The sequence below is a fragment of the Centruroides sculpturatus genome, unplaced genomic scaffold (assembly GCF_000671375.1).
Source record: "Centruroides sculpturatus isolate CEXI.00-Female unplaced genomic scaffold, Cexi_2.0 scaffold346, whole genome shotgun sequence".
NCBI classification, from domain to species: Eukaryota; Metazoa; Arthropoda; class Arachnida; order Scorpiones; family Buthidae; genus Centruroides; species Centruroides sculpturatus.
The window spans coordinates 85300-108387 of NW_019384533.1; the positions used below are offsets into that span (position 1 = coordinate 85300).

Genomic DNA, 23088 nt, shown 5'->3' on the forward strand with positions numbered 1-23088 from the left:
ATATTTTCATAAGAAATGCAGAAAGTTTAGCATAAAAGAAAATCAAATTATTTTTCTGTGTAAATAAAATAATAGCAAATCTTAAGATCCACATCATTTTCATTATGTTCAAAAATATCCTAATGTATGATGAATAAATAGCTTTCTGAAACAATACTTGTACAAAATACATAATTCAAATAATTTTACAAATCAAAACGAAATTTTTTCTTGGCCGCATATTTTATAATGTATAAACATCACAAAAATACATTGAAAAATAAAAATATAAGATAAATAAATTCTAAATAATACTGTTCTTTCTTAATTTCAGATTCTACGTAGATAATTATCAACTGTAATATAAAATAAAATGTATTTAAATCTTATATTACAGAAATATTAAAACAGAATATTTTCAAATAATTGTCAATAGACAATTAATAGACAGACAATTGTCAATAACATTATAATAAAAAATTTTGATATTATTTCTATTTTCAAACAGTTTTAAAAATATTTATAAAGAAAATATAAGGTTTCCTCCTTAGTACCAAAAAGCTTTAATATTTTTTTAAAATTTTAATATTTAAATGAAATTATACTTCTGAACTATTTTAAAAATTTTATATAAAAGAGCACAATTAATTTTTGGTTTATATAATAAAACATTATATTATTTCAAAAGATATTTTGAGATAATTAAGCACTAATATCATTTAATTAATATTGCTATAATTAAAGAATGGTTAAAATAATGTTTCTTTAGATTAAAATATTTTGATATTAACTTTAAACCTTAATTGATTTTGCCTTGTAAGTGTTTATATGTTTGAAGAATGTATAATTTTCTAAACATGCAAATATATTATATTTAATTTTAATCTTATAATTAAGTTTTAATCTTTTCTTATTAATTTAAATAATTATTTTTACCACAGATTTTTCTATCAACATCTTCATTAAATGATGATCATTTAATGAAGATTTAACAGTTTTCACTAAAAGAATAACAAAAAAAAAAAAAACTATAGAAATATTTGTNTTTAGATTTTGAAATTGAAATCACTTAAAAATATTATTTTATTTAATTTCTCTTTAATTAAAAATAGATGATGAATTTTGATTATAAAAATGAGAATAAAATATCTTATCTACATTTCATTACTTATCGACTTATAAATAAAAAAAAAAACCTTTTCAAAATTAAAAATACTTGGTACTAAGGAGTGAGTACAGTTTTATGTTTATTTCTAATTTGTTTATAACACATTCTAGATTTTAAAAAACGATTATTTTGAAATACAAATATATGAGCAATCATAATCAAACACATCAACAAGTTTGTTTTCTATCTAATGATGCAGATCACAAAAGTAACAATGTCTAGTCAAATTGTAATCACAGATAGTTATACGTGTTTGTATGAATATGTCTGTATAATGTTTTATGTATTTTATATATAAGATATAATATATAATTTATTTTTATAAAAATGATGATTTTTAAACAATGATACTTAGTACAAATTATGCTATGTAATTTATATTTGCAAATAAATAAGTATTTCTTGATGATTTAACAAGCATTCATATAAACAAATTTAAAAACTTACACTATTCCATATATAAAGATTTTGATATAATAACTGTATAAATTATATCATTTTTAAACCAACTTTTTGGCAACAAATTTTCTCTTCAGATCCTTTAGAACAGTGGAGTTTCAATCAACCAAGAAATGAAGAATGAGAAGTTGACACCGGACACAATGCCTAAGATTAAGAAAAGTGCTGCCATCATTCCAGCAGTAGATGCATATTGAGGTTCAACACATCTAAAATTAGAAAAACATTCTTTTAAAACAAATACAAACACACAGTGATGCAGTTAAAATGTTTGAATTAAAAAAATGCAATTAATTTATTTAAGAAAGAAGAATTAATATAAAGATATTCTACCAGATAACAACAAGGATATATCTTATTTTTAAAATTTCTTAGTACAGTAAAAATAAAATAATCTGTTAATAATTAATTTTATATTATACATTAGTCAGTTCCATTAATAAAACAATAATAACTTTTATTTTATTCAGATTCAGTTCTTCATTATCAATTAAATTTTTCTAATAAAATATAAATTTATTCCATTTATATAATATTTACATCAAATTTAAAAAACTTTTTAACTGTTTACATAAATATAATTAATTTAGATAATTACCAAGTTTACTACTTACCTTGGTGCATACATCATGCTTAAACTGCTGAAATACCCACTAGATAATCCCAATACAACAGCCATAGACATATAAGCCCAATCATTATTTATAAATACAGGAAACTTTCTTTTTTCTGGTTTATAATTGCACAACATAAAATATGGTATCAGTACAACACGTAGCACAACAGGAATCCAAAGGAAACGAGGCCCTGGCTATACAAGAAAAAAGTTTGATAATTCANCATTACTTATCGACTTATAAATAAAAAAAAAAACCTTTTCAAAATTAAAAATACTTGGTACTAAGGAGTGAGTACAGCTTTATGTTTATTTCTAATTTGTTTATAACACATTCTAGATTTTAAAAAACGATTATTTTGAAATACAAATATATGAGCAATCATAATCAAACACATCAACAAGTTTGTTTTCTATCTAATGATGCAGATCACAAAAGTAACAATGTCTAGTCAAATTGTAATCACAGATAGTTATACGTGTTTGTATGAATATGTCTGTATAATGTTTTATGTATTTTATATATAAGATATAATATATAATTTATTTTTATCAATACAGTTCATAATTTACAAATGTATTATACATAATACTTGAGTCAAAGTTGTTATCTTCTTTAATAAATTTCTGAAGTCTGCAAAAACTTAATTCTTATAATTATCAGTATTAATTAATACATTTTTTAACAAATTTACATCATCAGGAACATGAAACTAGAAAAAAAAAATGTAAAGAATTTGGAAATTCAAATGTTCATACACTAAGAAAAAATACATGTTATGGTTAAATTAATAAATCTGTTAAGTGTGCGTAATCACCAGGTATTCTGCATAAGAACCAATACTTTTGGTAAATGTGATAAATTATTCATGTTTTTGTAAAATTAGTCAGTCACATTAACCTACTATTACGAACAATAACCAGCACCCTTTAAAGTGATAAATCTCATATTTCTGTAAGTTTGAACCTGTCTCAGTCGTACTGTACATGTTGCCTCCAGCATCTGATTACCTAAGTGTAGTGTAGCCAATCCTAGCTAAAGTTTCCAAGAAGCAAGATTGCAGACACCATAAAAGTGAATTCCTGATGTAGCCAGGGGAAAGAGTGACTCCAGGAACATTCTAGTAGTCATTCTGCAGATGGATACTGATGCTAGATGTGTGGAATTGGCACCAAAAAAAAAAAAAACCCAATTAGCTCAAAAGTATTCGAGGAATCAGTTTGTCATTTATCAAGGGACTTTCATTTTACAAGAGGAGGTTCCCATTGGTATTGTCTCTCTTCACAACTGTACCAAAAAAATAATAATAATAAAAATATTCCATACTTTATAATTTATCACTTCAGTCAAAACGGTTTGACTGTTATGTAGAATAACCAGTAAAAATAATTAATTGTACATATTTTATCAGATTAGTCATAAAAATGGAATATTTTGTAAAATAATCAGTGATTATGTATAGTAATCAATTTATTGGATTAACGATAACACAAACATATATATATATATTTCAGATTGACCATAATTAAAGAGTAGATGTGCAAAGCTCTCTGTAGAATGACTATTGGGAAAATCTCAAACCAAATTAAGTATACATACTGTCCTGAGTATGCTGTTTTAATTTTAGGAAAAAATTCACTCCAAAATTCAGTCACAAGGGCAATGCTGCACCCTTAATGTATATATTATGTACATTTTCTAACAAATTTCGGGAGTTATGAAACAAAGTGCAATAATTTTATTTCAATGACAGGTGTGGAATTTAAAGTTGACAATTACATGAAAGATCTTTGATGTATTGTTAATTAAGTGTGTGCCCTCCAGCTCCATGCTCTGGCATATGCATTTGTTGTGTTTTACAATTTCACTTCAACTTGAAATTATGTATTACAGAATCATTAAATTTTTATATTTGGTTTGGAAGGTCTGAAAAAAAGGGTTCTGAATGAATTCTAAAACATTAGCTAAAAGAAAGGATGACATAAAACAAGATACAGTATGAGAAGAGAGTTAACTTCTGTTTTAAAAGTTAGAAAAATATCTAACTAAACTAATTATCAAAACAACTTAATTTCTTATTAAGCAATAAATGTATTAATAAAATAAAAATTAACAGTAACTTTAATACATTACAAGTTGACCTGAAAACATGGAATAGATACATTCTTTTCTGTGAAGTCAGTCACCACCAATAAAATTATTCATACCTTTATTATCAATTTATTTTAGATTTTGAAATTGAAATCACTTAAAAATATTATTTTGTGTAGATATTAAAATAATTAAAAATAAGTAATGGAATTTACGTTTAAATTTTTAAAAAAGTCAAACTTACGTGGAATTATGAAATTTGGATCAATTGCTTTTATATTTGCATGGACAGCAGGAAATATTGTTAGAGTCACGAAAAATACAAAGAATACATTAAAACATTGAGGCCAAATCTAAAACAAAATATTTAAATTTAAATTGCATTTTTAAATTTTAATTCTAATTTGAAATTACATTATAATTCTTACAATTAAATATCTTACTTTTTTAAATATTAAAAAGAATGGTGGCTTTTTATAAACACATTTACTTTCTTTATTAGCAGCTTTTGTTAATTCTCTATGATATCTGTAAAAACGCTGTAAAAAAAAAATAAAACAAATAGAATAAGTCATATAAAAATACTTTAACAAATGAATACAGCCTATTTAAATAATGAAAATTGTTTTAAAGAGAAAACAAAAACACTTCTTATTTTTCTAAAAATTTGTTTTCACTTAAATCAGATAAAATCCTTATTATTTAATACAAGATTTTTAGATTAAGTTTTTTAAGATTTTTTTAAAAATTGAATATTGACACCATAACATACTGATTTTTGAAATCATTTCAATGATTTAAAGCAAAACTTATAACTTTTTGACACACAAAAGTTCAAATTTCAAAAACTTTCTCAAATCTTATTACTAAAGAAGTGGATTGATGATAATAAAAAGCTGATCAAGGTACTCTGGTAGCAAGCAATCTGACTACAACTGTAATCTACATCTACATATCTGTCTAATAAAAAGCTATATACCAAGTTTTGCAATGATAAGATAATTCAATCTTGGTGGGTAGCTTTTTATCAACAAGTATAGAACTCTACAGATTTTTCCTAACCGAACTTTCAAAAGTATAAAAGTTAATATAAAATTAAATTTTTATTTGATAAATAAAAATACTTACTATTAAAGGTAAAGCAAAATATGTATCAAAACAGGCCAACAAAACAAAGATAGCTGTTATAAAATAGTAAATGGCTGCTGTTTTTAAGTTCGGAGAAGCTAAAAATATGCAGTTTTACATTTCATTTAAAAATTTGTAATATTTCAAAAAGTTTGTAAATTATTATTAAAATATTAGTATATACATATTAAAGAATTACTATAATATCTCATAAAATGTAAAGTACAGTGGGTGATCGGTTAACAAACATAATCCGTTCCAAGACTTTGTTCGCTATTCAAATTGTTTGTTAACCAATTATCGATTTACCAAGGTTTTAATGGGAATTTAATTCGTTTTGGAGACCCCCAAAAATAAAAAAATATATACTTTCTTACTACGTTTATTTATATGTAATAATACAAATACATACATACACAGTCTTGCATTTTTATTAGTCATGTTTTTTCCATTTGAAAGGGTTAAAGAATCTGTCTAATGTCAATTGCTTTACTCTCTTCAGGATTTTTCAGAAGTAATTAATAGCATTGCAATTGTAGAAATCCCCAAGCCTCAACCTAGTTTGGATGCCATTCTAAGACCGTTGTTCTTACATCCTCCCACTTCTTCAGAAGATCTTTAATAGCAGATATTGGCATTAATCCTCTTTTTCAGAAGAAAACATATCTCGCTAAGTTTTTGGCATTATTCTGTTGTCAGATCCATTTCAGGTTCCATTATGAACTCTTCAATGTTCTTTATTTCTCAGATGTGATTTTTGTTACTCCTTTAGCTGCTTGAGTCTTCTTGATTATATAGTATCTTTCTTAAATAAGATTGAACTACGGCCTACTGTAGACCTGTTCACGCCATACTGCCCAGTAACATTAGGCATCTTCTGCCCACTCTCTACCTTTGCTATTATACTCTCACCTTTCGAAAAGAAAAACAGACGCAAAACTTAACGAGTGCCTACCCGACAGTCTTGCAAATACACAAACGAATTGATTTTGTCAGAAAAATAAAAGGCTGGAACTTCAAGGGAGAGTCTCAAAGTTCGAAGGAATACTATCCGATCAGTATATACCAGGTTGAGCGTCAATGTTGACACCTCCCACACTCTGAAAAGTTTCGAATTATTGCACAAAGACAAGGGAAGACCAATTGGTATTCATTATTTTATGTCGTTTCTTCTATGTTTGTTATCCAATCATGTGTTCATTGTCCGAACATAAAAATCTTTCGCGAAAGTGTTTGTTATCCAATTTGTTCGTTAACCGATCACCCACTGTACAATAAATTTATTATATCAAGAACTTTCATTTGATTTTTTTTAGATAAAACTAAAGAAACTACTTGCATAATTAAAACAGTTTTTGATTCTTCTATATTAGTTCTATTTCAATATTAAATACATTGAATAAAAACTATTAAAATTTTAAGTTTTGTCTTTAAATTTAGTCAGTATAATAAATTTTCTTGTAAAATTACAGATGTCTGCTTTTACTTTCCTCAAATTAAAATATTATGACTATGTTAAAAATGTATTATTATATTTATATTCTTTATTGAAAAATCTAATTCTAAAAATATTACATATTCTTTAGTTTTTCTATGTTTTCAATGATTACTTCAATTGATGTTATTACATTGAATGAAGTGATGAAATATGTAGTCACACTGCATGATGAATTACCAAAAACAGAAATTTTATGCTGATGAAATGAATAAGCTTAAAGCAATGTGTCTAACAAGTATTTTTGGTGACTAGGTTGAGAAATAAAGTATTGGTGAAGTTTCAATTTGTACAATTTGTAGTGTTTACAGACCATATAACCTTATTTTCTGATCCATCTTTATATATTTTAATTACTTTATTGACAATGCTTATATATAATAAATAAAATTATTATATTTTCTTAAAATATTGAAATAGAATATTAATTTCTATTGTTAGAACTATTTATTAAGAATGTATTCAAAAACCAACATCAAAAGTCATTTCTTCAGATAACAATAGTTAGTTACACGTAACATCTATATCAAAGAGTAAAACTTTAAACAGTAATTCAGTTTTGAATTTTGAATGTAAAAATCTATATTTATAAAAACTTTCTAAAAATTAATAATAACAATTATTGAGAATCAACATCCTTTGTAACTGAGTATAAGTTTTAATTCTAATATTCTAAACTTTGACTGTCAACCCCTGCTGAGCCAACACTACTTAGTCTTTTTGGAATGTGAGAAAGGACATTTAGGGAAGAGCATAATGTGGGGTCTAACTTTCAATTAAAATTGCTGATAGTATTTTACATTACAAATACATGAAAGAAACTAAAATGTCTTCATATCCAATTCTATCATGTCCAATCTTCCTTTACAGAGATGACTTTCTATTAGAGGCTATGTCTCTGTAAAAATGTGCAAAACAGTTTTAAAATGTTCACTAGTAATAGACCAAACTTAAAAATGCAAATAAAAACTTAAAATTTCAATTAAAATATAATTAAATACATAGTTTCTATTAGTCTTTGTAAACAAAGACTGTTTGTTCCTTGTAACTGGACATAATGGTGATATAAAACCATTTCAATTTCTTCCATGTATTTTTGGTGGAGTCTAACTGTTACAGGCATTTACCACATATGTACTACCATTATAAGACAGTTTCGTAACAATTTACAGGCACCCTAACAGAAATTTGTCGCCACCTGAAGAAGAACCATTGAAGGTTCAAAAATGTTTGTGAAATTTTACTTTATTGTTTTTTGAAGTTAATTTCACACTGGTAACAGGCTTTGAGGTACATAATTAACATTACATTATTATTATATCTAAAACAACCACAGAATCCTTTAATAATATATTTAATTAATGATACAATTTTAATTACTTATTTTTAAAAAATATTAATTCAAAAATAAATACATCTTATATACTATATATACATATATTTATTATGTACAGGAATGTAACCACATGGGCAGCAAGGAGTGACATTTCCCACATTAATCCCTTTCTGCCTGTCACTCTCTGCTGGCTTCCATTGCTATACCACACAAGTTTAAAAGTAAATAGTGTAAAAATGCCACAAGCAGTTGACTATTGGATAAAACAGAAAACAGACACATCAGAGTCAAATACTATGCTATATGAACAGCCACAAGGTAAAGAAGAATGAATTTTAATACTTGTTCTTGTTCAGTCTTTTTTAATCGAGCATTATCAGGTGTCACATTGTTTGCATATGACATGCAACATGCTGCCACACAAATAGGGCAGGTCCTTCAACAATGTATTACTAATAATCTTGGGCTGTTGCATTTTTACAACAGCCTATTTATTTATGCTAAGTATGCAAGCCATCAGCAATACAGGTGATTCACACTCATAAATTTCTGTTTACATCCCTGTATGTAACTAATAAAATAAATATTTTAGTATAAATAAAAAAATGAAAAATTTCTTACCAGCAATTGAAATAATATTAATTATTGATGTCAATGTTCCACTTATATTCTACAAAAACACAAATAAGTAATTTCAGAGATTGTAGTAAAACTTAAATAAATTAAGAATTGTATATTAAGTTGATTTAATTAAATTTTAAATTAAAGATAGACTTAGATATTAATTTAGAGTAATTTAAATTAATTTACATATGACTTTAGGATACAAATATTGATTAAATGTGGATAACATATGTCATTTTAAATATTTAAAAAATGAAAAATGAACGAATTTATAAAATCAAAAATCTTTACTACTTTATCATGACATAAATTTGTTTAAAAAATAAAAAGTTGCTTACTTTATATATTTTGCAATGGTTTTTTATAGTCTTGAAAAAAATTAATTTTATCATAAATTAATTGTTTGGTAAATCCATAGAAATGTTCTTTGAAACTTCATAGTTTTATGAAACAAACTATTATATATCATTGTTTTAGAGCAAATTCAATCTAATTTAATCTTTAAATGAAATGGAATGTACATTTGAAAATACATTTTGAAGTTTTATAAGTGAAAATATTTAAGTTTTCATATAATTTTATAATCAAGTTTTTTTAGTAAAGATTTGTATTTATTAAAAAAAAACTAAATCAGTTTATACAGCAAATGACACATTGTAAATTAAATTAAATAATTTTAATTAGTTTAAAATGTAATAAATAAAATCGAGTTAATTAATGTTGTATAAATCTTACCGCTCCAAGAACAACAGCATTAGAATACTGCATTGGTAAATTGGCAGCAACACCATACACACTATTCTGATAAACTCCATTAGCCACTAAAATTAAATAAGTATAATGTATAAACAAACATATATGTTACATATAAAAATTAAATATAACTAACATAGCAAATAAAACTGTATTGTTTTGGATTAGATTAGTTAGTAAGTATAATTATAATATTTTATTAAATTTGTTTTATATTATAAATATGAATAACAATATAAAATATAAATTCAGGTTATATTACATTATCCAAAATAACATAAAAACACCAGATTCATTAAACTTTTATTTTAAAAAAACTGTAATGTTAGAGAAGTATTAGATTGTCCAAAACAAGTAATTTTAATACATCCAGAATAGAAATTATTAAAATATTGAATTGTGTCATTGATATGGAAGTTATTAATTGTAGTATATTCATTAAAAAAAACAATGATTCTGAATAATTATCCAGCTATTTTGATAGATAAATTCAGTTATATCATCAAATCAGTAATAAAATTTCTAATAATTTTGCAATAATAATGAAATGAATATATATTTTTACTCTTAAAATTCTTTACATAACATCTTTGCATGAAAGCTAAGTACAGTAAAATCTGTGTAAACTGGAATTGCATCATACCAAATTTTTTTTCAGTTTGGCAGGTTTCCATTTTGAACAAGTTTTAGTTTTTTTTTTAATCTTTATATTATACTAGATAAGTGTTACCTAGTTACATTCATTTTTATAGTAAAATTACTTTTACATATACAAAAATAATTTTATTATTGGGTTCAATCTATATTAATTGAACATGATCAAGAACCTCCTGGTCAATCCTACATTTGTTATATTAAATATTATTAAATATTTTTGGTGTTTGTTTAACTTGTTATTATACTAGTGTTTTTTTATATAATACTAGCTGCAAGGACCCGCTTCGCTGGATTTTTATTTGTGGGCAAAAAGTAACGATAGTGAAGATTAAGATAATTACATTATAGCCAATCTTACCCGTTTTCACAGAATGCAAGAATTAGGTCCCCCGTTACCAGACTAATCAGAGAATTTCTACGTCCAGTCAAATGAACTATTTTCAATTTGATCAACTTGAAATCAATTTGTTTACAATTGTTCTATAATCGAACCAATTCAAATTTAAATTCAAATTTGAAAATTTTTTAAATCGAAATAGAAAATCTTCCACTTTCAACCACTTTCAAGCCCATATCTCCCACACCCTTATCTATCGAGATGCAACCACCATAGTGCACGAATGGAGACTTGGGGCTACTACCACATACAAACACCATTCATGTGCGATGTGTAGTTTTGGCTGAAAAGTGAAATATAGGGGGACACATGTCCATTTATATATATAGATAGATATACCAATTCTTGAGGTGAATTCATTCAGTTTTTGAAAGTATTTGATTATATCTCTGGTTAATTCCAACAAAGACCTTGTGTCTGTATGTCTCCTCATCACATAACCTTCATATCTCTAAAATTTCAAAATCATTCTTGGAATAGAGTTTGTCATGTTCTACAATGACAATTATATCTAGAGATAAATTTTACTTATTTGTCTACAAATAGAATCTTAATTTTCGGTTTTATTCAGCTTAAGTTACTTTCTTCAATGCAAAAAAAAACCTCTTCCATCTGTTAAACAAGTTCTGACTTATAGTAAAACTAGCAGATAAGCCCTGTGTTGCTTGGGCAAAAAATAACAGCAGCAAAGATTAAGATTATTAAATTATTTTGTAATTATTTTGTATTTCTAACCCTTCTACTATATTATATTATAGTATTTGATTTATATTTACAAAGGTTATCTTAAGTAAGAGTTTATCACACTGAATGAACAATCTAACACATTTTAAAAATTCTCTAAATTAAGTACAGTAAAGGAATAAAGAATTTTTTATGGTTTTATAGCTGATCTTACCCATTTTCACTGGGTGCAAGAATTAGGTCCCCCCCTCTTCTGAAGCTAATTAGAGAATTTTTAGATGGATTTAAAAATATGTTCAATTTCCTACAAAAAATGAAAAAAACCACATCTAAAATAGTATAGTAGAAACTGAGTTTTTCAGGGTAATCCTTAACCCTCTCTCTCTCCTCCATGGGGGATTTCCAAAAATCCTTCTTAGTGTGCATTCTAATGGCATGCCCTAACTGAGTATCAAATTTCAACTTTCAACAATTACACCTCACATCCCAAATCTTCATTGGCTACATTCATACATTACTAGACTCAATGGATTTTATTGTGGAATCGCAAATTTTTATTGGAATAGTTTGTCAATAGTTTTTGATGCCTGATTTTCTTCAAAGAGATGCAAAATGCTAAGATGCTAGCCAATCAGAGAAAAGCAGCATTAATTAGAACTGCAATTTATTCTATCAAAATGTAATCACTGAGCTTTGAATTTTAATTGACACTTCTAATTTAAGCTTAAAACTAAAGTAATTCTAGTACAAAAACTATATACTTACTATTTAAAATTACTACTGAAACCATTGTTGCATAGAAAAAAATATCTGGCCCTAATTAAAATAATTAAGCAAAGTGATTAATTTCATATCTTTAAAAATATATATTATTAATAAAAAATAATCTGAAGTATATCAAAAACTTATTCAATAGAAATAAATCTCTGGAAATAATCATGGCTGTTATTTAATTGGTTATTAAATCTATTTCTAATCATTTTTATAGATGGCATTACATATATACACATATCTTCTATTAATCTTAGCTGTTTCTATAACTCAAACTGTTAATAAATTATGTAATATCAACTATAAAGAAAAATTATTCATTTATTAAGAAAAATTATAAAAATACTTATAAAAGTTTTTCTGAAAATAACATTTTTCTTCATTCTGTTCTTCATTATATGAAAAAATTTTTATAATATAAAAATAACTGCCAGATAGCAACTAAAACCTTTTAAAGCAGCAACAAAACCTTTAATAAATAATGATTTCGGTCTTATGAAAAGACCATCTTCAGGTTTACAAAGATTATTTAAAATTTTGTAAATTAACAATTTAGAATGTAAGAAAATAGAATATAAGTTTCAGGAATGCTAAACATTTTAAATTGAAATAAAAAATAAAATACAACAACATAAATAAATACCATAAATACAGTAAAAAAATGTCTGTTTTATGTTTTTACTGTATTTATGGTATTTATTTATTTATATTATTTTATTGTCTTTGTTTTTTTTTTTTCAATTTAAAATGTTCAGCAGTCCCAAGTTTTGGTATTATTTTTTTTAATGACATCAAGTCTCTGTTTTGATTTCATTTTCAACAGTCATAAAACTGCCAGTACATTTTCCAGAATAAACATAAAATATGTAAGGGAGTATTTCCTATGGCAGAATGCACATACATGGAAGCCTACTTGACATACAAAATATTATCTTGATTTTGCTCAATAATTTTTATTAATTTTATTGATATCAATAGAAAAGAAACTAAGTTACAACTTGCAATTTATAATATAAGTTGATGTTTATATTTCTTTCTATAAAAGATAAATCTTTCGGGTATAATTTTCAAATTGACTAGTATGATTTAAGTGCAATTGATAAAAATTACTAAGAAAGAAATCAAAAATTTATTTATGCTGATTAATTCCCAGATGTTTGTAAATACATATTTAAAAAATTTTGTTTCTAATTAAAGTTATTTTGACAAGAAAATTGTAATTGAATGCAACTAATTCTCATAATCAATTGTATAGATAAAAACTAATAAAAATTTCATATATTTTCTTGAAAAATTTCAAATAACAGTAGAATTATGAGAGATTGTTGCTTTGGATCATTAGATCACCAGAGTTCCTTTACACCTACAAACAGAAGATTATGGAATTTAAAGTATTATTCAGGCCTGGGAGTGCCATTTTTCCTCTGGAAAAGTGAGTTAAAATAAAGAAAAAGTGAATAAAAAGTGAGTGCAATAGTGACAAAATGAAGTGAAAACACAGAAGAAAAACTCAGCAAAATAGCAGTAAAAGTTGTTATTTTCTTTTTATTCTGTTATGGTTAAACACATTTTAAAAATTTCTGTATATACTGTAATACAGTAGTCAGTCCTTATATCGTGCTTTCTTGGTCCCCCAAATTTTAAGAGCATTTGAGTCAATAAATTTTAAATTATCGACTGCCACTGAATTTCTATTTGCAACGAAATACAGTATTTTTCTACTATTGTCCTTAAAACTACCACTGAAGGTGAAACAATAAATTTGTTAAGATCTAAATATGCAGAACAGGTGGATAGATTGATTATCATCTGTTTCCTTTTGATATAAAAGTTGTTTATTTATTAGTTTTAAGTACAGTCTTTTCATTTACAAGTTTCTGTGAATTCGAAATTTCAACCTTTATGTGAATTAATGGTATTGAGTCAATTCACATAAAGGTGTGAAATTTCAAATTCATGGCATAATGTGTAAGGAAAAGATTTCTTTAATTTTGAATGGAAAGTTCTAAAATTTTTATACAGTAGTAACTTTATTTTGCTTTTTAGAGAATTTTTACTCTGTAATTTTATAAGTTTTGATGTTCTATTATATATTCAGTATTTATTTTTTTAAATTTTCAATTACAGCATTTATAATTTTTATTGAAAAATATAAACTACACGAATTTCTAATAGCGATTTATATAGTACTGTATAATAAAATCACAATTGATGTTTTTATATCGACAGTATTTGTCTTTCAATGCCATTTCTAAAGAAACAATAATGCTAAATGTATCGTATTCTAATGTATTCTAAAGAAACAATAATGCTAAATGTATGTAAATTGTATTAATTACGTTTATGTTTACATAAACGTAATTAATACAATATAACCATAAATAAAATTTAGGATTGAAAAACTAAGCTTATTTTATATCAGAAACACTTGCTGATGAAAGAATATAGATTCCATAGAGTTTATAATCTGTTTAGTAAAAGCCCAGAATTTTTATTACTTGGTTATATCGCGTTTTTTCTGTCTCCAGACAAGTGCGATATAACGAACGGCTACTGTATTTCCAGTAAACCATGAATACTTAAAAAAGTATTTGGTTTCTGAAATAATCAGTCATGAAAGATAATGTTCTTTTATTAAGATTATTCTGGATGTTTTTCAGCTTTCTCTTGCTTTTGAACACTTAACACTAATAAGCATCACAGATGCTGCTCATACTTAATTCATGTTCTTGCTGTTAATAGCCTTCTCCAGTTTTTTTTTTCCTGCTTCTAACAAAACTTGGCCTGTCGCACGTATTTCATTTTCTTCTACATTTTTCTGGTTTAAACTTAGCTGCAGTTCCATAATATTCATGTTACGAACAGCTTTCTTTTGTTGTTCTTCAAAATGTTTCTGTGCTTCCTGTTCTGCTCTTTTTTCTGTTTCTCTTATTCTTTTAACTTCTTTTCGTTTTTTAATTGTTTTTGATAAATTCTATGCGCTGAGGGATAATTTCAGTAGTCCTTTGTAATGGGTATAAGGTGTGGGCTTTGGTCATACATATTTAGTCCCTCCTTAACAATCAAAAGTGAATTAAGTATTCTTTCCAACACTGATGCTCTATCTGGAGAAAGTGCCTGGTGTAAAATTGACCCTCTCTCTCATGGGAATGGGGATTTTCAATGCTGATTTCACTAATTTGGCTATACTAGAATATTTATCACTATCAGAAACTGTTTATTTTTTTTAATGCTACGAGATGTGTAAATATTGATTTCAAAATAAAATAATAAACCTGAAATAAATATATTTCAAATAAGTAAAATAATATTTTATTAATGATTTCATAAATAACAAGGAACTTTTTCCTGCAGATGAATAAAAACCAACATCCTTGCAATGTTGTTAACCTTTTGGGAAGCGTGTGAAAATTTCTCACAAGCAATCACGTGTTGTACTTTTTACAACACTTCGAATCTTTTAATTTATTTGGTAAATTTTATATGTAAATATGAATTTACATTTTCGTTTACTTTTTTAATCTCTCAATTAATGCACAATTATAATCAGCATAAGAGAAAAGATTAAAAAATGAATATTTCACAAGTTTTTTAAAACACATTTTATAAAAATAATACTTACTATATGGAATAATTATACATGTAGTCAGTTTAAACATACATTTAGGGAAATATAGATGTGATTTAATGTTAACAATATGCTATGAAATCATTTGTAATGAGAGGGATTAAGTGCATATAGGATTTTTTTACATACGTGAAATAAATTTTTGTTTCCTATAACCTAACAACACTGAGCGGCAGTTGATTTTGAGTCCCGCTCAGAGCCGAGTATTTTCTTCCAGAAAATTCTATTCCGATAGTCCGATAATTCGGCAGATCGTTTGGCTTTAAAATTATGATTTGTTCCACATCTTAATTAGGCAAAAGTGAGAAAAGTGAGAAAATGACCTGAAAAATGAGAAAAGTGAGTACAAGTGAGAAAATTGAGCTACTCGGAGGTCTGATTATTTAATATAATTATAAAGGGATGTAAGAAATGTGTTACCAACAGCTTGGATGGAACAGATGATGATGATATACAATACCATTCAAGGAAGCTAAAGAACATGATGACAATGAAATAAGAAACAAGAGTAAAAATGAAAGTGATGAAATATTGTTTCAATGACTTTCCAAATCTTTTTATGCAAAATGTTAATTTTTTGCATGCAAATAAAATTAATAGTAAGCAGTCAACTTATACTCAGGTTGTAACTTTTTTTAAAATGTAAAGATTCCAAAATTGAGTTTATCACACCGAGTGCCCAATCTAACACATTTTAAAATTCTCTAAATTGTGTAAAGAACTTTTCTGCCATTATCACCAATATTTTTAATGTTTAAAAATATTGGTGATAATAGAATACAGTTCTCAAAGTTGCATACAAAGTTTACGTAATATTGCATATGCATGAATATTGTAATTTTATTATGTGTAATATTGTAGTATAATACATTTGTGAGAACACAGATTTAATCAAGAATTTTATTTAAAAGAAGTCAAATTATATATATAATTAAATATCAAAAATATATATATGTACAGTATATCAAAAATATTTCTCAAATAAATGTTAGAAAAATTTTTATTAACACAAAATGTAGTCACAGAAAATGATTCTATTTCCCACAGACTTTGCTTCCTTGTCCAGATATGACATCTGAATATGTCACTTCTGATGATATATCAGAAACAATTGTCAAAAAGTCATCTATCAGATTATAATCTAACACTTCCAAAAAAGAAGATGCAAAAAAAGGGGAGGACCAAAAAATAAGAGAGAGAATTGGATGATGACAAGCAGTTCATCCGTCATTGCCAGTTGCCTATTACATCCAGTTTGGCTGTTATTAGAGTTCATCCTAATGCCAGATTTCCCGACTAGATCCCTCCAATATCAACTACTGTGGATTGCTGCCTTGATCCAAATCCTACCTGAGAGAGCCAGTTTCATCTTCCTACCTAGATGAATTCAGATCTAACCTGTGAGGAGTCAAATACATCCTCTTATTGGAGTCTATCTTCTCTTGATCTTCAAGTGTCTGACTTCCTCAACATTCTTACAACAGGTATTTATCATCTCATGCTCGAGTGTAAACTCTCTCTCTCACATTAGAGACCCGCCATGAGATGCTTATAATGACTCGTTATTATGATCTTTATTGTAATTCTTAAGTAAATCCTATGTAAATAAACGAGTATTTGTTTCGGTTAATCTGTAGTGGAGTGCAATTCCTTCCATTGCACTGTCTCTTAGACCTCCTCCATCCTGAATCAGACCAACTACAAATGTAATTGCTTGCAATACAATAAAACTTTGTACACTCATGAAACAGCAAACTAATAGCCAAACAGTTCTCTGTGTCTTCCATAAAGATGCAGTGGTGTCAGTCCTGGCCAATGTGATGTCAATCCTTTGTTCAAGTGGTGCAGAAGCAATATGCATGATTTGTGCATGATCACACATTTATGCTATTTACTGCATTTTCAAATCAACATGTGTGAAGTGAAACTGATTATTTGGACATTTGGGCTCAAAAATAATTTTTTTAATATACTAGTTTTGGCATTGTAAGTGCAAAATGTTCATAATTTGGGAGTTCATAAGCAAGCCAGGAACTGACAATATATAATTCTAATTACCTCATATCCCTTAAGTTAGACTATCAAGTTCTTTTAATTCAATTATTATTTACACTCTAAAATTACAATCTAATCTATTTATATTAAATTATAAATTTAAATTATTTTATAATAATATATTTTGATTAGTTATTGAAAACATTAAAAATTACTTTTATTCATAAAATGTGCAACAAAGTAGTAACTTACATGATGCTGAATCCACCATTGCCAGTACTACAGTCAAAATAAAAATGATCACTTCTACAATTAAGCTGCATACAATGCGAACAGTAAGATTACCTCCACTAAAATCAAATTAGAAAAACTTATGAATACTTGTTGTTCACTAAAAGAATTTTATATTTCATAGTTAAAATTATTGTATTTTGAATACTTTTTCTAAAATACAGAGTGATATTCTGAATACATTTAGAAGGTAATAAATTTTCGGTTTACAGAAAAATAAATTGAGAAAGATTTTATTTTATTCACCAAATTATCAAATCACAAATAAATAATCATTATTTTTAACAATAAATATAAAGAATTTTATTTAAATGAAAACAAAATTTGACAAATATTAAATTCCACAACAATGCAATATGAATAACTGTAAATTATTCAGTGACGAAAAAAGTAAACATAATTTACAGTAACATAATAGCATAATAATAAAACTTGAAATTATATAAAATTGCAAAATTCAACACACTTCATTTATACATAGCACAGTGAAATGTCAGTATAACAAAATTAAGGGGACCATCCAAATATTTTCATTATTCTAAAATTTCATTATATTGAAATACAGTCAAAAATTCAAGGATAATAGAAATTTATTGATAAAAAAAAAATTTGCTTACATTTTGAAATAAAGTTTTTAAAAATGCAATTTACTANAAAAAAATGTAAAGATTATTGCAAAGTGATGTGAAAACTCTGGGCTTGACTATGTAGACAAAATTTCTACTATTCAAAAAGAATTTCACGTTTTAAGAATGTAAGTTATGTTAAATTATAATAAAAATTAATCTGTAATAAAAAGTTATCAAAAAATATCACAAGTGAACAACTAAAATAACGATATAGTAGTACTGATTAGTTGGAATCCTGCCTTTTTAATTGTTATTTCGGTTCAAAACTGTTATTTTCTGGTAAAAGAAGTCTAATTTTTGTGTGCGCTGTTTCTTTAATTTAATCAAAATTTTTTTTGATAAAATCCGATACTGTGACACAACATTCCAGTAGGCCGTCAGGCAAATCTTTTTGTTTTTGCACGTTATCTAATATTTTATTATTCTCTTTCAAAGAAAACTGCTTTTGTTTTTTGTTTTTCTCCATTTTTTTCATAAACTTAAAAAGAAATAAACTGTAGTGTAATAACTTCATAATAAAACCATAACCAAAGATTAAAATTAATGTTTGATATAAAATTCATCATTTACTAATAATGAATGATTTATGCATTTATAGATTTCATTATAATGAAATTATTCTTTCATAATAGACAGAATTTTTATTACATTAAACTGAAATTTTCGTTATAATAATATTCATTAAACTGAAACATTTTTGCATTGAGCTGAATAGGAAATTGTTGGGAGATTCAAGATATATTCATTATACCAAAAATTTTGTTAAACTAGCATTCGTTACACTGACATTTCACTGTATATATAATATGATATAATGACTTAACTCAATAATGAGAATAATGTTCTTAATCAATATCAACCCTGTTTTATTTATACAATAACAATAATGCTATTCATAATAAAAAAGTCCAATTTTAATAACAATATAACAGAGAAAAACATTACAAAACATATACTTTTACATAAAAATTTTATTTAAAATTACAATCAATTTAGTTGTTTGGATACTTATGATGTGATGTAAATGGTCTTGAAAAGTGTTTTAATCTATATATTGTTATTAAAGTTTGATTCCTTTATTATTTATAGCATTATTGGTGTTGTACATAATGAAAATAATATAGTAAATTTCTAATAGATTTTCTTTCTTCTATGTAATTCAGAGTATAAAGTATTATTATGAAAAATATAGATAAAAAAAAGTTACAGTAGAGCATCGATTATCCGACCCCCGATTAACCGTCACATCAGTTAACTGACCGTTCTAGTCGGCAAATTTCAAGTGTCCACTAGTGATGTGGCATTACAATATTTGGCTATGTCTTAGCTACTTTAACATTATTTTTGTTAAATTTTTGTGTGTTTTAACTGGCATCAACGGTTCAACCATTGAAGGAAGGCCAATATTTAAACAAGACTTAATTTTCTAATTAAGAGTGGTTGTTTGTTTCGTGAGCAATAAAATAATTTTAAAATAATTTTTAGTGATACAATAGTGACGATTATTATTTTAAAAAAATTTGTTAGGCTAAACATTGATGAAAATTCAACGCAAAGTTGATTAATAATAATATATATACTAATAAACTAATTACATGGGATATACTAATATCCTAATATACTATACTAATAATGTATTTTTTCCTTCTTTTCGGTTATCCGACCAACCTGAGTTCCCAATTGAGTCGGATAATCAATGCTCTACTGTATTTAGATTTACTGCTATTCTACTTTATTTATATTTTAACAATTTGAACTGTTTTACTAAAGTTATGCTCAAAAATTTTCAGCAATGAACTAAAAATTCAAAATGTGATAGGATATAAATAAATTTATTTAGTATTTTTCAAAACATTTACCCTGAGCTTCAATACCTCTTTGTCAATGGTTTCTGCTATTTCGGAAACATTTAGAAAAATTAGTTTCTTACAAGAATTACAAAATTTTCTTTGATCATTTTACATGAGTTCCATTTACTTAAACTGTTTTTCTTTTAAAGTTGTTACTCTTTTTCAGCCATCATATAACCACAACTTAGCCACTAATGAAGTTTTCTTTTCCAAAAGTTGAAAAAGCTTTAACAGGAATATGTTTTGAGTCTACAGAATGCATACAAGACAAATCACAGAAAATTTTTGTAATCCTTGTAAGAAACCAATTTTTCTCAATGTTTCTTGAATTAGAGAAAGTATACTGTAGCTCAAGTTTGAGTGTTTCGAAAAATGTTAAATAAATTTATTTATATCCTAGCATGTTTTGATTTGTTTGATCTATTCCTGGAATTATTTGAATATATCTTGTGAAATAAAATATACTTTCCTTATAAAAAAAAAAACTACATATAACACAACTCTACTTATGAGCAAAATCCATGAATGCATTAAAATTACTCTAGAGCAATCCAAGATTTATCATAAAAATAATTAAAACATACTAACCTAGTCTGAAGAAGTAGATTTAGAGCATTGCATATAATATTAGGTATTTGAGATGCAAGTCCCAAATATGACAGGAAATTATTTTGATATTCTTTTATTGAAGGATTGGTACTGTTTACATTTAGCTTGTATTTTGTAAAATACTATTTTAAAAAAAAAATGTAAATTTTTAAAAAATAAATAGTAACTCATGTAATAAAATTTATATAATAAATTATTAAATATATTTAAAGTCTAGTTAATATAAAATATTAAATGATAAAAACCGATTGCCTTTTTTTCAATTGGTCTCTAGTTATACTAAAATGAAGTTTGGAAATAATATGAGTGGCAATGAATTAATTTGTCAGAGAGGTATGTTCAAACATTGTATCAAGTTAACTATTTTTAATTTTTATAAATCATTACATTAATTAGTCTCAATAATTTGAATATTAAAATTATTAACAGAAGAACTACCTCTTTCTGAAAATTTCCAGAATTATTCATTTCCATATCATCTTAAATATTATTCAATAAAAGCTAGCAGTTTTCGTCATTTGATGTTTATAACAGATATTTACTGTATATTAAAAAGCATTTATTAATAAAGAAATTGATATTTCTGTAGAGTTAGACCTATGAAATGGTTGATTCCAATAGAGAACTCAAATTTTATGATAATATCAAAGTGATGATATTATCATAAAATTTTAATTCAGAATTCATGAAGTCAATATTTAAAACAAAGGACATAATTTTGAATTATTTGGTATGTTGTATGCATTGATTAAACATATGTTATTTTCATGGTTTGTAAATTAAGGTCATTTTTAACATTTTCACTGCTGATTGCCACGATTTTGCATCATGTGACCTTCATTACATGCTAATGATGCAAACTGTATCATTTAGATGCTGAATGTTTTTGATAAATTACATGTACATTATTTTTTTGATAGTGATTTTTTATTTGTTATTTACTTCCTAAAAGTATAAGAAACATATTAGAGATTATGCAAGATTGTTTCAAAAAGTAATGCCTTTTTTCTATTGCATTCATTTTAATTCAGAGTCGAAAAAAACACCTTTATTTCTCTCTCACAGGTACTGTCATTTCATAAGTAAGTGATAAAGGTCAGTTTAAAATGGCATCTCTTATCGCATCATCCACTATAGAAGAATATAGAGCTTGGTGTGATTGCTCTGAATGAAAGGACAAAAACTATCATAAATCCATACCGAAATGTTGAAAGTGTATTCCAAAGATTGCATGAATTATTCCAGCATTTGACAATGATGCAAAATGTTCAAATAAGAACAAAGGAGCCTATGTAATTAGTAATCTAGCCACAAGTACAGAAGGTTGCAGAAAACATTTTAGTCTACGGTCTATAGCAGGGGTGGGCAACCCACAGCCCCCAAGCTGAATGCAGTCCGCATTAATATTTTGTGCAGTCCACGCCACACAAAATAATAATTAATATAAAATTTTTAATAAATATATCAATTTCCCAACATAAGGAACTATGCAGCAAAAATTCTATCATTATTTACTACAACTTAGTAAAAATTTAGAAAAAAGTAAAACACAATATTAACTAACAGACTCACATCACAACTAATTTAAAACTAGCATTGACCAAATATTTTGAATATATTACGTTCATATCAGTGACAGAAATGTTAATTTCTGTCACTGATATATGATTACTTGTATAATCATATATGAATTGTAATTTACCCACTTTTTTTTTTTTTTTTTTTTTAATTTTTTCTGCCCTGTGGGCACTAAGAGGTCCTCTTTTAGCAAGCCCATTATGGGTTCGGCCAACAATGGGAAAGCCGGGTGGTGAGGGATGGGCCCAACATATCCGGATGGAAACCCACGAAAAATTCCCGGGAATTATTCGACCCGTACGAATTCGATCCCGGATCACCCTGAGAGGTAGGCTGCCATCTTGACCGC

General features: G+C 26.1%; 2 protein-coding genes across 3 annotated transcripts in view; both read right to left on the reverse strand.

Moving 5' to 3' along the window:
• Positions 1 to 1182: 1182 nt before the first annotated feature.
• On the reverse strand, positions 1183 to 2412 carry LOC111623107 (equilibrative nucleoside transporter 1-like). The gene is made up of 2 exons (XM_023365588.1): positions 2221 to 2412; positions 1183 to 1815 (listed from the first exon to the last, which is right to left on the reverse strand). Exons 1-2 carry the CDS (start codon positions 2355 to 2357, stop codon positions 1689 to 1691), a joined length of 264 nt encoding a protein of 87 aa, XP_023221356.1. The 5' UTR covers positions 2358 to 2412; the 3' UTR covers positions 1183 to 1688.
• Positions 2413 to 4490: 2078 nt separating this feature from the next.
• The window catches only part of LOC111623106 (equilibrative nucleoside transporter 3-like), a 38298-nt gene continuing 19700 nt past the window's right edge, over positions 4491 to 23088 (reverse strand). For both annotated transcript variants that reach the window (XM_023365586.1, XM_023365587.1), the window contains 8 exons: positions 21141 to 21283; positions 18035 to 18132; positions 12154 to 12204; positions 9633 to 9718; positions 8895 to 8943; positions 5443 to 5540; positions 4758 to 4853; positions 4491 to 4667 (listed from right to left, as the gene is read on the reverse strand). In XM_023365586.1, the coding sequence (XP_023221354.1) occupies positions 4506 to 4667; positions 4758 to 4853; positions 5443 to 5540; positions 8895 to 8943; positions 9633 to 9718; positions 12154 to 12204; positions 18035 to 18132; positions 21141 to 21283 (783 nt within the window). In that variant the 3' untranslated portion in view covers positions 4491 to 4505. The remainder of the gene's footprint in view (positions 4668 to 4757; positions 4854 to 5442; positions 5541 to 8894; positions 8944 to 9632; positions 9719 to 12153; positions 12205 to 18034; positions 18133 to 21140; positions 21284 to 23088) is intronic.

Bases quoted from the DNA above. Each gene is read 5' to 3' on its own strand.
- LOC111623107 (XM_023365588.1), bottom strand. From the start codon at position 2,357: ATGTTGTGCAATTATAAACCAGAAAAAAGAAAGTTTCCTGTATTTATA. The intron at 1,816-2,220 runs GTAAGTAGTAAA...TTCTAATTTTAG, and splicing joins AGCATGATGTATGCACCAAG to ATGTGTTGAACCTCAATATG.